This window comes from Leptomonas pyrrhocoris (assembly GCF_001293395.1).
Source record: "Leptomonas pyrrhocoris isolate H10 chromosome Unknown, whole genome shotgun sequence".
NCBI classification, from domain to species: Eukaryota; Euglenozoa; class Kinetoplastea; order Trypanosomatida; family Trypanosomatidae; genus Leptomonas; species Leptomonas pyrrhocoris.
Genome location: NW_015438364.1, coordinates 135497 through 149707, shown reverse-complemented (window position 1 = coordinate 149707; position 14211 = coordinate 135497). Strand labels below are relative to the sequence as shown.

The 14211-nt window shown below is 54.1% G+C and overlaps 4 protein-coding genes across 5 annotated transcripts; all 4 read left to right on the top strand.

Annotated features, from left to right (window-relative positions):
- Nucleotides 1-1413: 1413 nt before the first annotated feature.
- ABB37_04606 (hypothetical protein) lies at nt 1414-3691 on the top strand (the record flags this gene model as incomplete). Of its 2 annotated transcripts, none has more annotated exons than XM_015802329.1 (1): nt 1414-3691. In XM_015802329.1, the coding sequence occupies exon 1, from the start codon at nt 2597-2599 to the stop codon at nt 3689-3691; it is 1095 nt and encodes a 364-aa protein (XP_015658773.1). In that variant the 5' UTR covers nt 1414-2596. The 2 variants fall into 2 exon arrangements, with proteins under 2 accessions (XP_015658773.1, XP_015658772.1); XM_015802328.1 differs by having other exon boundaries at nt 1432-3691.
- A 1185-nt stretch (nt 3692-4876) lies between these two features.
- Nucleotides 4877-5927, top strand: ABB37_04605 (hypothetical protein; the record flags this gene model as incomplete). The annotated part of the gene is made up of 1 exon (XM_015802327.1): nt 4877-5927. The coding sequence occupies exon 1, from the start codon at nt 4974-4976 to the stop codon at nt 5925-5927; it is 954 nt and encodes a 317-aa protein (XP_015658771.1). The 5' UTR covers nt 4877-4973.
- A 700-nt stretch (nt 5928-6627) lies between these two features.
- On the top strand, nt 6628-8515 carry ABB37_04604 (putative mitochondrial mitochondrial carrier protein; the record flags this gene model as incomplete). Its single annotated transcript, XM_015802326.1, has 1 exon — nt 6628-8515. The coding sequence occupies exon 1, from the start codon at nt 7106-7108 to the stop codon at nt 8513-8515; it is 1410 nt and encodes a 469-aa protein (XP_015658770.1). The 5' UTR covers nt 6628-7105.
- A 1145-nt stretch (nt 8516-9660) lies between these two features.
- On the top strand, nt 9661-12613 carry ABB37_04603 (hypothetical protein; the record flags this gene model as incomplete). The annotated part of the gene is made up of 1 exon (XM_015802325.1): nt 9661-12613. Exon 1 carries the CDS (start codon nt 10616-10618, stop codon nt 12611-12613), a length of 1998 nt encoding a protein of 665 aa, XP_015658769.1. The 5' UTR covers nt 9661-10615.
- Nucleotides 12614-14211: the final 1598 nt, after the last annotated feature.

Below are 14211 nucleotides of genomic sequence, written 5' to 3'. Positions count from 1 at the left end.
GATGCAACGGGGTGTTGGAACCGTAGGTGTATCTTGCCTTCCGGTAGCTCGCAGATGCGTCTCTTGCTCCGGTGACTACATGCGAATTGCGCGCCCTTCACGGCGAAGATGGAAAAGAAGCTTTAAGCGAATACGTGGGAAAGCAAGAGAAGATGGGCGATTCCCTTCTTTTTTTTTCTGGTAGAACTCGAGTTATTATTGCTACTAACTGCAGTTGTTCTGGTGCTTGAAGGACGAAGCGCCACAGAAGGGCAAAAACACTGCCGCAGTACAAGAGTCTTTTTTTTCTCCTTCTTTCTTCATTGCTTTCAGAATGCTGGGGCGTGTGCCTTTTCCTCCTGCATTACGCGTCACCAGGAGTCTACCCTATATATATATATATATATTATTTGTGTGTGCTTTGGTTTACGGATCGTGTTTTTCGTTCCTTCTCTTCTCTCCCCACCCCCTTCGTTCATAAAAGAAAAGGAGGGAGAGCAGGCTGTAGCTGTAAACCCTTTCGCTGTGAATGCTGATTGTTTATGCGAGAAGCTTTTATAGGCGTTGTGTTTACGGATGATTATTTTTATTGTCGATCGACGCTCTCTTTTTTTTTTCTTCTTTCTTTCTTGGGTTTTCCTCTTTGAAGCTCACGCGAAGTTATCAGAAAGCTTTTTGCGTATTCGTCCGCTCAATGTAGGTTGCATGAGAGTTTGCGATGAGAGACCGGAAAGGCAGGCGCTGCGCTTTGATTCTCCAGCTAGCTTTTAAGTGCCCCCACCGGTAGCAACAGGCTTCTGTGATGCGGCTCTACTCGGAAGGCAGGAGTGTGAGCTGCCCTTTTTCATTCGTGGGGGGTGTTCTGGTACTTAACCGTCATTAACGTTGTCGCCACAAAGGTGGCACCGCCGACGCGGTAGTGTGCTATTCTTGCTCTGTCAATACTCGTGAGACATTGAAAGCGAAAAGAAAAAACGAAAAGGCATGATGTGTGGCTTTACAACGGCGCATCAACAGCAACATCGCAGAGCCAGAAAAAGAAATCGGCGTGCTGTATCACCCAAGTTGCCTGTTGAAACGGCACTTCAAAAACAGCTGGAGTCTTTTGTTTTTCTGCGAGTTGTAAGTGCGTGTTTTCTTCCTCGGAATCGACTTTTTCTTTATTTCATCTCTTTCCTCTTTCCTCGCCTCTTCTCGTATTCTTCGTGCCTCGGTGTCGTCTCATTGCGCACGCGTGGCCGCCTTTTTTTCTTCTTTCTTCTTTCTTCTTTCTTCTCTCTTTTCTCTGTTGCGTACCTCGACTGCGCTTCGTTCTGCTGGGACCGAATCACATCTTGTAAATATATATTCTGTGCGCATGTGATGGTGGTTTCCGTCAACTTCGAAACATCCATACCGTCTTCGAACCCTCTCCCTTCATAAATCTATCTATGAGTGTACAACTGAACGTAAGGAGCTGTTCGGGAGTAACCATCAACTTTATATATACATATATATACATAATAGGTAGCATTCGTCAAAACTCCCCTGCTGTGTCGTCGGTGGACCACAGCAGCGCAAATAGCTGGAATAACTGTCCCTGCACGATCATCTATTCTTGTTAATTTTTTCGTTTCTATCGCCGTTTTTTTTTCTTTTCTGCGCAGGCGCTTCTTTCTCTTCAACGTGCCTGCGCAAACACCCCAGTCGTAGTGCGCGTTGTTGTGTGCATCTCTCTTTTTTTCTTTTCTGTTCTCTTCTGCTTGCGCTGAGGCGGTCGGCCGTGCACGGGGAGAGGAGCGCATTGCATAGAGGATAAAGGAAGCGTAGGCACTCTCTTTCCCTTTTTCTTTCTTTTTTTTTAAATAGGAATTACGGCATCTGAGTTCGTGGCGACGCTTCTACAGGTGTGTATATTTATTTTTTCTCTTCATGCTTGAGGCAAGTTAGCGGAAGAGTGACGTATCGTAGGAAATTAATTCCCGGCATTCTTCTCTCGTCGCCTTTGAACTGTAGTAGCATCGCAAAGTAAGGAGGCAAACCGACAGCAGCGCTTCGGCCTGTCGGGAAGGAAAGCCTTTTTTTCTTCTTCTAGTACCGCCGTTGCCGTTCCGTTGTTGTGCGTCGTCTTGTAGTAGAACAATATCAAAAAGCAAACAAACCAGCAAACTCAAAAAAGGACTTTTGTTCTTGTCTCGCGAAGACGAGATAGTGCCAGGGGGTGTAAGAAGAACATAGAATTTTATCCCCCCCCTCCCCCAACCTCTCCATAGTGTCAATCGTCCTTTACGCAAAAGTCTCTCCGAGAACACGATATAATTCTGCTTTCATTTCTTGTTTTTAGAACTCGGGGAGAGGACGTGTCTTTTGCCGTTTGTCTTCTTTTTTTTGTTTTTTTTTTTCGCTCGGTAGATTTCCGGCATTATTCTTTCTTTTGCTTGCTGTTTTGTGAGTATTCGGTGCTCCGCGACGCTCTCCAGGAAGAGAGGCGCACATCTTTTTTCTCCTCCCGCACTGACGACAGCGTTTCGGGTTTCGGGGCGGAGACGAGCCTTCTCGCTCTCTTTCTCAAGTGCAGGCAAGTCCTGTGCGTGCTCTTCCTCCTCTTCCGTGTCGAGCCACCTGCACCGTTGCTGCGATGTTTTCTAGAGGCGTAAACGACGATGTTCTCCGCAGCGAGGGGCACAACGTCCCGAAGCCGATGACGGACGTCGAGCGCGAGAATGCGGAGCCGTACCGAATGAAGTACTGGTACAGCTTTGTTGACCCAGCCCACAAGAACACCTCCCGCCCCATCGTAGACGTCTCCGCGCCCTTCAACCTATTGGACGAAACCCACCAGGCCCGCCGGTTTGGTATGCAAAAGCTAGGCCTCAACTTCCTCTCGTTAAACGAGTTCATTGGCACGCGCGAGGATGTCCCGTATACGGAGAGCCACCACACGAGCGAGATTGTGCGCCTCTGGCTGGCAGGGTTGAACGTGTGGTGGTGCAACTACTACATCGCGCGTGGGCAGGTCTCCGGCAACGCCGTCGGAAACCCTCGTACGCGCTTTGCGTGGCTGATGGTCCTTTGCCTCGGTATTCTTCGTGTGAACGTCGCGGGTTTGGTGGGCGCCGGCGGCTACTTCTACTCCTACGAGTACCTCTACACGCACGGCCCGGCGTTGTTCAAAATACGCGATCCAACTCCGAACGGGTGGAAGCGTGCGTGGGACGAGGGGCAGACTAGTTACCTGGCCCGCTGCGTGGCGAGCATCTTCCCTCCGCTGGGCTACGCCGTCTTCATGGGCCGCTGGAAGAAAACGGGCTTCTGGTTCGCCTTGACGCTTGGCACCAGTCTCTACTACGAGTACGCCCGCCAGAACGTTCTGGCCGGCACACGGCTCTTCTACAACTACCTGGCGAACCAAGAGGCGGAACGACAGGCCGCCTGGGGTTCGCTGGCGCCGCGGCTGAAGCATCGCATAGACCCCGACACCAACCGCAGCGAGTCGGTAGCGCAGTTCAGGTACTTCCGCCTCACCTCAGGTACTTTGCAGAACACGGTGTGGGAGAACTGCACACACGAGACGCAGCCGCTGGCCCGCAACGGCATTAAGATTCCGAACCCATACTTTAATTGGGCAAAGGCACCGCAGAACTACAACCCGAAGCCGTGGAAGGTGAAAAACGATATGTGGGAGATGCCGCAGGTGGTGGACACGAACATGCGCAGCGGTACGATGGACTAAGAACGGAGCAACAAAAGCGAAGGCTACAAATACCGTTTTTCTTCACTTCTATCTCCTCTAGGTGGGAGGGGGGATACTCCCGATGCAAGCGAGCCTGCCGCCACTATCACAAAACCGCGTTCTCCCCAGCGTTGCCACCTCAGAGCTCCGAGGGAGCGTGTCGAAGCAGCGAAGTTGGTGATGCGGAGGAGGGACAAGAAAATTAGTGGCTGAAGTACGACACATTTTGTGCCTCCTCTGGAGCGACGATGAGCCTGTCCTTTTTTCTTTGTATTTGCGTGTGTGCTACTGCGCGTAACGTTCAATTGGTCTACGCCTCCTTTTTCTTTTCTTTTCTTCTCTTCTCTTCCCCCTCCCCCTCTCCTTCAGGAGACACGTGAGAGTAAAGGAATGTGTGGTGAGACGCGTTCCGCTAAGTTTCTGGTGTGCGCTGGTAGCTGCGTTACCGTGTGTTTTTTTTTTTGATTTGCGGTGTCGGTGTCGGTGTTGGTGATGTGGAGCATCTCTTCTTCTCTTTTTTTCCCCACTGTTGTAAATGCGGTTTGCACACAATTGTTGGCCTTTCTCTTTTTCCCTCGTTTTCATTTTTCGCTTACGCTTGCGGTGTTTTACCTTTGTATGTAGTGCTTTCATTTAGTCGTTAGTGAAGCAGTCAGACCGAACGAAGAGGTCAAAATAATAATAATAATAACAATAATAAATGGAGAAGGAGGGTGGAAGAAAGCGATAAGGGCGCGGGACTCTGATCCATTGCCATGAAATGAACCAATGCACGTGCGGCACATCGTAGGGTGTAAGAACCACGCACTGCTCCCGTTGGCACGGGGGAGGGGGAGGGCATCTCCTTAAAAAAAAAACATCGACGCAGTCAGTGACCTCATCTTTAATTATGGTCTCTTCCCTCATAGGAGGTGAGTCATCGCTACTGCGGGTGTCTTGCATTTGGCGTCGTCCGAAGAAGTCGTAAACGCATACACACACACGCACACATTATTTGCTGTTGTGTTTCAGAGCTACTACTCGTAGAGATGCCGGGGCTGCCGGTACAACGGTGACACGCCTCTTCTTTTATTTTATTTCTCTTCTCCCTCTCGAATGTGGCGTAGTGATGTGACTGCCGTTTGTCCGCTTTTCGTGTCCTCCATCTTGTGTGCCTTTTCTCTCTATCCCTCCCTCCGTTGAGAAGAGGGGCAATACAATACGAAGGGCATCACTCCGCAGACTATTTGTGCGTTGACACTTGTGGGCAGCGCAGAAGCTGCATAAATAGCAGTGACCGATCATGCCGAATGTGAGCGGGGAGGCGCGGCAGCGTAACGGCCTCGCGGTTCAGCGCATGTTCCACCGCGACGCCGATCAGCGCGCACGCACCGGTGCCTTTCTCACACGTGAGCGGGCAGCTCAGTCAACTCGGCATTCCTCCAGCGGCCACTACGACGGCTGCGAGGCAACAGGGCCGTCCTTTCGGGTGTCGCCGACCTCCGCCGCTGCGCTGGTTGGCGCCGTCGGCGGTGTCGGCGGGACAAGCCGGCCTGCGTGGACGTCGCCTGATGGCCGAGGGCTGCTGCAGCAACCCGCCGTGGATGCTCCGTCGCACCTCAGTCGACAGCTAGCCCTGTCCGCGGAGATGCGCACCTTGACCCGAGAGGAGCAACAGGCCGTGGCATCGCGGGCCACCCCGGTGCAGCAGCCGACTGCCGCCCTTCGTCTCGAGGAGCTGTGCGGTGCCGACCGCTCCTGCTTTGTGCTGGCGGTGCAGAGGGCGCGCCACGCCCACGCAGTCGTGGTACCCGACCCCCGCGTTGCCCTCACCCCATACGAAGCGAGCAAAGAGCAGTGGAAGGCCTACCATCATCAACAGGCGGTCCTTCGTCATGAGCAGACCCTGCCGCGGCGGCGTGCGGTGGACCCCTACATCCACCTCACCGGCGCACAGTTGGACGTCGGCCTCACGGTGCCGAATACGTACACGGCGGATGTGCTGGCGGAACGCAGCGGCGGCCGGTGGGTGCTGGACAACCCGCATCGACAGCAGCTCTACCGCGGGGCGCCGGTGATGACGGCGGTGATGCACGGCGAGTTCTACGCCGATGGAGCGGCGCAGCGGGCCGCGGGGAAACCGCGGCGCAGCATCGTGGGGAAGAACCGGCGTGATGTGCGAGTGACGAGCGAGATTAATCGCGCCGAGCGTCGACAGCGGCAGCGCCCAACGAATCCGTGTGTTTGTACCAAGTAGCGGTCCTCTTCTCTCCTTTGTGAGGACTTGCTTGTGTGTCCTGTCATTCCCCTGCTTTTTTTTCTGTCTTGATTGCTAGATCGTTTTACTCCCCTTTTGAAATGAAACGAAGCTTCTGCTTCCCCACAGTTTCTTTGGCTTCCACCGATAGGGATAACCGCCTACGAAGAGTCTAGGCCGAAGAGAAGCACCCGATACGGATACGATAGATAGATCCACATAGAATTGATAGGATGCCATGATGTGTGTTTGCTGTCATCGGTGTAGTTACTGTGTCTCAGGAAAAGAAAACCGCTTAATACTATTTTTTCTTCTGCTCCAGCTCTTTTGGGGAAGAGAGGCTTTCGTATTGTACAACGGTCAGTTAGAGCCGGTAGTGACTGGGAGGCGTGCTCCACGGAGGGGCTGCTCTCTGCTAATTTCAACTGCGTCTTGTTCTTCTTGTCGTTGGACCGTGCTGCTGCCGTGAGAAATAAGGTGTCGGTATACCATGTGCACATCAGATTTCTTGGCTCTGCCTTCATCGCGTTATACATATAAATAATATATTTTCTTTTAATAAGAAAGCTATTGTACCTCCCTCTCTCCCCCTACCCCTCTCCATCTTCGTCTATCGTTCGTGCCGTCTGGAAACGTATTGTTTGCTGTGTGTGTTCGTCATCTCTTTTCTCCATCAAACACATGCGCGCTCACGCGCCCAGCATCTCTGAAACGTCCGTCCATGTAAACGTAGCTTCTGAAATTTAGCCCCTCCTCACTGTTGCCAGTCCAGCGCTCTCGTTGGCTTCTTTCCCTTTTCTGCTGTTGGGTCTGCATTCTCCGTGTCGCTTACGTTGCCTTGTACCTCTTCTGTGCGTCTGTGCACCTTCATCGCATCATCATCTGACGCACCGGGGTAAGGACAGCGAAGGAAGTTCGAACAGAGCCGCAAAACAGGAACGACCCCCCCCCCTTCCCACACACACGCACACTCGATCAAGTGCAGCACCTCAACAACAGAAACGTTCTCCGTGGTTTTACCTTCCCTTTATTCATCTGATCTCGTTGGTGTTGCGACTGCTCCTTTTTTTTTTGCTTCTTCCTTCTTTTGCTTCTCACGTTAGTTTTGGCGCCCACGCCTGTGTAAAGAAGCCGGCCTCTTGTTGCTGTTGTTTAGAGTACACAGAGACAAGAAAAGTATGCAGCAATGTATCGCACGTCACCCTTCAGCGCAGCTCACGCTGCTCGGCACACGCATCGGGGCGAAGGTCGCGAAGGCCGTCTTGATGTCCGTCGCCGCCGGTCGGCTGACTCCTGAGGTTCTCAGTGAGGCCCTTCAGTCCTCGTCCACTGTCCGCGGCCATGTCCAACGCGAAGCCGTAAAGCTGCTCGTGGTGCGTGTCTCGATGCGCACCCCCCAGCAGCTGCAATGGCTGCTGCAGCTCGTTGGTGACTGCCTTGGTGGGCTGTCGTTGACGGGCGCCATCAGCTCCCTCACGCAGCGGTCCTTGATGTACCAAGTCGCGAACTTCGGCATGCGAGGATCGGCCGCGTCCGCGATCACCACCGCTGCCGTGCAAATCGGTCTCACGACGTGCACACTGGTGACCACCAACGCCGCCTTTTGGCGCAAAGGGGATCACAAGATGTCGATGCAGCAGTACCGGTACGAGCTGCTCACTTCGTTTTACACCGGCGTCGGCTCGGTGGCGGGCGGTGCGGCAGGCGCCGCGGCGGGCTCGATGGTGATGCCGGGATTAGGCACCGCCTTTGGCTCCGTCCTCTGCTCCGTAGGCGTCGGCTACGTGCCCGGCTACCTGCGCGACAAGCGCGGACCCGATGATCGTCGACGTCAGCAGGCGATGGAGCTGCAGCAGTACACCCCGCTGCGCATGCTCGACACCCACGAAGAGGCGGTGCTGATGTACAAGGAGGAGCTGGTGGAGACGGTGGCGGCAACGTGTACCACTACTACCGCTGCTACTGCGGCAGCGAATATCACAGCCCATGCTGTCGCACCCACGACATCGGCGGCGCCCGCCTCTTCCAACCCGGCCGAGCCGTCGCAGCCTGCGTCGACAGAAGTGAAAAGCGCCAGCAGCGAGGAGGACGCAGCTGAGGAAGAGGGCGAGGTTGTTTGGCTGGACTTGGTTCGGGCCACGATCCCTTCGTCTACCACAGCGGCTCCGGCCTCCTTTACGAGTACGGCGGGGCACACGGAGGAGCGCGCTGGCTCACACGCCACCAGCCCGGCAAGCGCGTCCGCTTCCTCGTGGGATGGTGTTGGGGAGGAAGCGAGACTGCGCGAGGGGACGACCGGCATGCGCAGCTTTCTGCGCTTCAGCCCTTCCTTCGGTCTGCCGACGTCTGCGCGCGAGGCGGTGGACGGACATGCCGAGGCTGCGGTGCTTTCGGTGTCATCTTCCGTGGACGATGTTGTAGAGGGCACCGCAGGAGCAGGTGGAGCCGGAGGAGAAGGCGACTGCACTGAACGCTTCCAAGGGCACGCAAAGTACATCTCAGTGGCAACAGCAGAGGAGCTGGAGGCGGCGGTGGCGAAGTTTGGTGGTGAGGACGACTTGATGCTCGTCTTTGCTGAGAAGAAGTAGTTCTCGAGCAATTCTTCTTATTATTGCTGCTCATTTCGTTTTTTTCGCGATATTTCATGAGGAAATTTGTAGCCATGCACCACAGCAGTCGTTGGGATTATATATATATGTTTGCAGCTGCTTGACATACAAAGCTGGGCTCCTTTTTGTAGTGGCAACCACAACACCTCGCCTCCTTCTTTTAGCTTTCGCGTTCTTCTTACCTGCTCGCCGTTCCTCCCTCTGAGGAGTGGGAAGCAAACAAAGCTGAAAGGGTTCCTCTACCACGCCGCAATGATCGTGTTGTTTCGATTAAAGGACGTATTTTGTATTTTTACTCGGAGGCTGGTCATTATTATTTGTCGTGAACGTTACTTTCCGCTGGTTAGACTTTCGTTTCTTCTGCACGTCAGCGGCATCAGCCGCGCGCGGTTAAGCAAGTTTTTTTTCCCCCTTCCCTAATGGTCTGCTATACACGTGTTGTCCCTCGCTTCGTTATTTATGCTTACGTAATTACCTCTTACCTGTCTCTCCCGCCTTTGCAGTGCAGAAGAGTTGTGTGTTTGTTGTTGATGCTATTTCTCCAGAGGCGTGTCCTTTTTTATTTATTTTCTACTTTCTTCTTTCTGTTTCTGATCTGCTTTTTCTCCTTCTCTTTTCTCCTCCGGCTGTTTCTTCATTTCAGAGTATAAAACTGAACATCTTCTTCTTTCCTTTTCTCTCTTCTTATCTCCTCCTGGTGCCCAACGACACACATCAGCGAAGGCGCAGCCGCATCCGCAGCTTAAAAAGAAACTTTCAGTGAGTTTTTTTTTATTTCTTTCTTGCTCTCCACAAATAGAACGCTGAGAAACGAACCACTCGATTAAAATGCAAACCGGTGAACATTGCTTTTGTCTCTCATGCAATTCAGAGTCCCTTCCATTGGACGGTGAGTACGATTTTGCCGTGTCAACTCATCTCTCTTCGAAACGGCGGCGACGCTCCTGCAGCTGTTGCTCCTGTCATTCATGGATACGCATAGATGCCAGTTGAGCCGTTCGCATAATCTCCCTTTTCCCCCCTTTTCTTTCAATTGCACCCCGCCTCTTTCAACGCTGTCGCATTGATTATTCTCGTTTCTTGTTTTGCTGCCACACCTTCCGCCTCATCTCAACACAACAACAGGGAAACATAAAAAAAAGCCGAAGCGAAGAGGAACGCGCGTGCTAGTGCGCATATTGGCCTATAGAGGCGGCGCGTTTCTGTCAGGTTTCTCGCCCGCCTCTCGCTCTTTCCTGCTGGGGAACTCAACCGCGGCACACAGTGGCAAGTCTCTTCGCTACTGCTGCGCACGTAACGACACCTTCAGTCTGCAAAACACACACACACACACATTTATTCTTGAACACTACTTCATTGCACAGAATAGAAACACAGAAGAAAGAGGCGAAACCGTGTAACACTGATCTTAAAAACAACATCAACGACGGTAGATCACGCATTCAAAGGGTTGTACTTTTCTCCTTCTGTTTATTGTTTTTTTTTTTGGAATCCAAACCGTGTGCGTAGTGCGTTGCGCGTGAATTACTCGTCAAACTGACGGAGCTTCACTGGCTGCCACACGGCTGCTCACCCACACACGCACATACGCTCACAAGAAGATCTATCTGGCATTCCGCAGTTTATTTCTCTTCTTTCTTTTTTTTTCCTGTTTCTGTGCCTAAACAGCAACCCCACCTGAAAGAGAAAAACCCGTTGTGATCTTCGTTGTACTTTTAATATATATATATATATGTATTTTAGTGGCTTTTCGTTTCTGTTTTATTTGAACCTCTTTGGCTTTCACCGTCAGTGCGTACGCGCACTCCATTCGTTGTGCCTTCCTTCGAAGATTTTTCCTTTCTCGTTTTTCAATTCTGTTCGTCGCACGCGCTCACCTGTGTATCGTGCCCGTGCGACAGGAAACCGCTTAAAAGTTGGAGGAAGTCTAGAGAACAAGGACTGTCGTTCGTTTCATTCTTGCTTTCCATTCTCTCTCAGTTTTAATAGCTTTACGTCTTGCTTTGCTTTGTATAGTAGTAGTACTTCTTTGCTAAGTTCATGAACGCCTTTCTGTGTGGATCGACCCCTCACGGCGCCATGTCACCGCCGGGCAACTTCTCCGCCATCCGCACCCGCTCCGCTCAGTTCTCACCTGACACCTCCTTAGTCCGTTCTGGTTCTTTTCTGCAGCCCGCCGGCGGTGAGAGCCCTCCGTCCCCGCTGAAGCCTTCGCAGTCCCCCGCGGCCCCGCCCGACGCGGAGGCGGAGGCGGTAGAGCCGCTCACTGTCAGCGCCGTCAATCGCTTCGTACAGCGGCTCCAGCAGCTGGAGGACCGGGAGGGCGATGAACCCGCTCGCCAGGCAGACACGGCGGCGATGCCCGTTGAACGAAACGCGGTGCAGCCCTGTGGAGAGCCGTCGCCGCCCACCCATCCGGCGACCACGCCAGCGCAAAGCGACGACGAAGTGACGGACAGCGAAGATTTAGAGGTGTGCACGGCACACACGGCGCGGCAGGTGCGTGCGTTTCTGAATGATCTGAAGGACGGAGACTTCTCCCGTGGCCCCAGCCCGGTGCCGAGGAGAGTGGTGGACAGCGCAGCAGAAGAGATTCGGCAGCAGCAGGAGCGTCTTGCAACGTGCTCGTCCGCGGAGCTGCGGACACTGGCGCTGGAGCTGCACACGGAGCTGGTGTGTACGCTGTACGATGCGGTGACCTTGGAGGCGAACGTGATTGAAACGGACGAGGACGCCGCCGTGCTGGAGCGCGCCGTCGACGAACGCGACGAGACGATTGAGCTGCTCCGGGTGCAGCTGTCCACCACCATGGACGACAACGTCGACCTGCACGATGGTAAGGAAGCGGCGCTCCGCAAGTTGCGGGACGCGAAGACCGAGATGGCCCTGCTAAGTCAGCGCTATGCGAAGCTGCTGAAGCAGTTAGACCTGAAGAAAGAGGAGTTGCAGCTGAGCCTCAACACCAGCCTCAGCAACTCCCAGCGGACTTCTTTGGCGATGGCAGGGCGGCGGGATGTGGGCACGCTCACGGAGGTCTTCACAGCTCGTAGAGGCACGCATGACCTGAGTGTGTCGACAACGGAAGCCGCAGCGGTGGACGACTCCCCACTGAGTCTTAGCGGGCGCTCCAGGTCCGGGGTGCACAGCGCGTTAGAGGAGACACAGGATGAGCTGCGACTGGCACGCCACACCCTCTACGAAACCGAAATGGATCGCCTTCGGCTGCAGGAGCAGCTGCAGGAGCTGAGGGAAGCCACCATGAGAAGCGATAATTGGAGCAGCTACTCCACGTACGCGGAGCGGTGCCAAGACGAGATGCACGGGGCGGCGCGGCAGTCCGTGGAGGAGAGGTGTGAGAGGAGCGAAGAGCGCGCCGCCTATTTAGAAAAAAAGGTAAGCGAACTGCACGAAGAACTGCGGACGTTAAAGGCGCCGAAGGAAACAGGAAATGAATTCTCCGTCGCAACAGCGGCGGTTGCGGACGTGGAGCGGAGCGCAATACACGCAGCCCCGTCCAGCGACGCGGTGACGTCCACTGACTCCTCTTCGCAGGTCTTGCTGTCAGAGTCGCGGGGGTCGTCGACGGGGCGGAGCGGCGCCCGCACCCCCCTCTCTCTCAGCCAGACGCACTCCATCAGTACAGAGGCGCAGATGGTGGTGCTGCAGCGGCAACTCGCGCGGGCGAAGACGGAGACGGCGCATCTTGAGCAGGAGCTGCGCAAAGAGCGCGAGAAGACTCAGCGGCAGAGCCAATCGGAGAAGAAATTGTTGGACAGCGTGAAGTACTTGACTCAGCAACTGCGCGCACGCGAGGCACAAGAGCGCGATGCGCGATCGCATCGCCGGAGCGAGGCCGGCGCGGCACGCGGCGACGGTGAAGGCGAAAGCGGGAGCAACGGACGGCGCGGCAGCTACTCCACGATGGACCGTGCGAGTTACGGTGGCTTTTCACAGCATGAGGAGAGCAGCAGTAGTTGGGAGATCAAAGAGGACAGTGGTATTAATAAAGGAGAGGTCAACGGTGCTGCAGGGAGTCGGCAGAACCACCGCCACGCCACGACGGAGCTGCCACTATGACACGAGTGTCACGTTGCCGCAATGCGTGACGCCCGTAAAAGTCAAAGGGGGGGAGGGCGTTCGCACGCAAGAAGCACACGCTTTGCCCACCGCGAGCCGTGCCTCACCGCACAATCCCTGCAGTGCCACCTTTTCGCTTCGCTCGCTGTGTCACGAGACGCCAGCGCGAGTTGGTGTCACACTGCCGAGAGAACGGGTCTGTAGGGGCACCGCTTAGGCGCCTTCAAAAATCGACGTGTTGTGACGGGGGCGTCGGGACCACTCCAGCGTCCCTGCGGTGGAGGCGAACGGGCGTGCCCAATCGAGTTTAGACCAGCTGCCATACACACGCCAGCAAATAGATGGAAAAGAAATGTGTTATGTACACACTCTTGCGAGGCAACGAGGCAGCGACGCAGGTGTCACCTTCCGCCTGCTCGTCGGTTGCTGCCGCCGCTGCCTGCGCCTGCGTTGCTGCTGGCGCGTGTGCTGCTTCCTGATGTTCTGTCGTGTGTTTTCTTGTGCCGTTGTGTTTCACGCCCGCCGTTGCCGCCTTTTCGCTTTTCGTGGGCGTATTACCGCAGAGGCGAAGAGGCTCTACCACCAACGCCGCTCTAACAACGCCTGCGTTTGCACCCGCTTTGTTGGTTATCACCTCGTCTGTGTGCGTCACGAAAGGACGGGTGATGTCTTGGGGTTTTTCTCTTTAGGTGCCCTCCCTTCTGCTGTTGGCGGCGTGACATCTACACCGCCTCTTGCGATTCTAATGTGCGCTTTGTTTTTCCCCAATACTTGTCTTTTCTTCGAAAACCTAAACTGCCATTTTTGTTTCCGTTTGATTTATCTTTCTGCCGTTTGTATCGCTGTTGTTTATTCGGCCTGTCTGTCTGTCTGTGTGTGTGTGTGTGTGTGATTGTACGCGTGTATGTCACTTACGCCTGGTGCCCACAATTTCTGTGCGTTCCGGATGCCTGATTTATATTCTTCTATTTCACGTCTACCCCCCTCTTGTTTTCCCCTGCTTTCTCCATCGTTTGGTCTTAACAGCGCCATCCTGTCTTCTCAATTCCTTCACCCTTCTCTCTCTTCCACCTTCTCTTTTTAAATGTCTCTCCGACGTAGACGGATGTGCATGCCGATGTATCTTTTCTGAGCTGCAGAAAGGAGTGGCCGTTTCCGTCCACTGCAGCGTGTGTGTGTGTGTGTGTGCGCCATGGGTTGTGGCAGCAGTGTTGTGGTGCCGCGTTGTCCAGCTTTTGACTGTCCACGGTGTAGCCGCTGCTTAAGCACTTTCGAATGCTGAGTGGTGATGTTCTTCTGCTCTTTCATTGGCGATAGATGATGAGCTTCTTTTTGAAATTGCATAGTTGGGTATTTCTCTTGGTGCTGTTACACACAGCTTTCCCCTCTTTTTTATCGGTCGTTGCCTACGAGTTGCTCCTCCCCGCCAAAAACAAAATTGAATTAAAGTGGGCACCCAAACTCGTACAGGAGCAGCGGTATCCTCCGCTGTTGTCAGGGGTGTGTTTCGTCACAGGACAGGCACGGCGTAACGCTGAACGTGTCCCGGCCGACTCTCTCTTCACGGCACCTTTTCCTTTTGCTGCGGCCGATGTCTC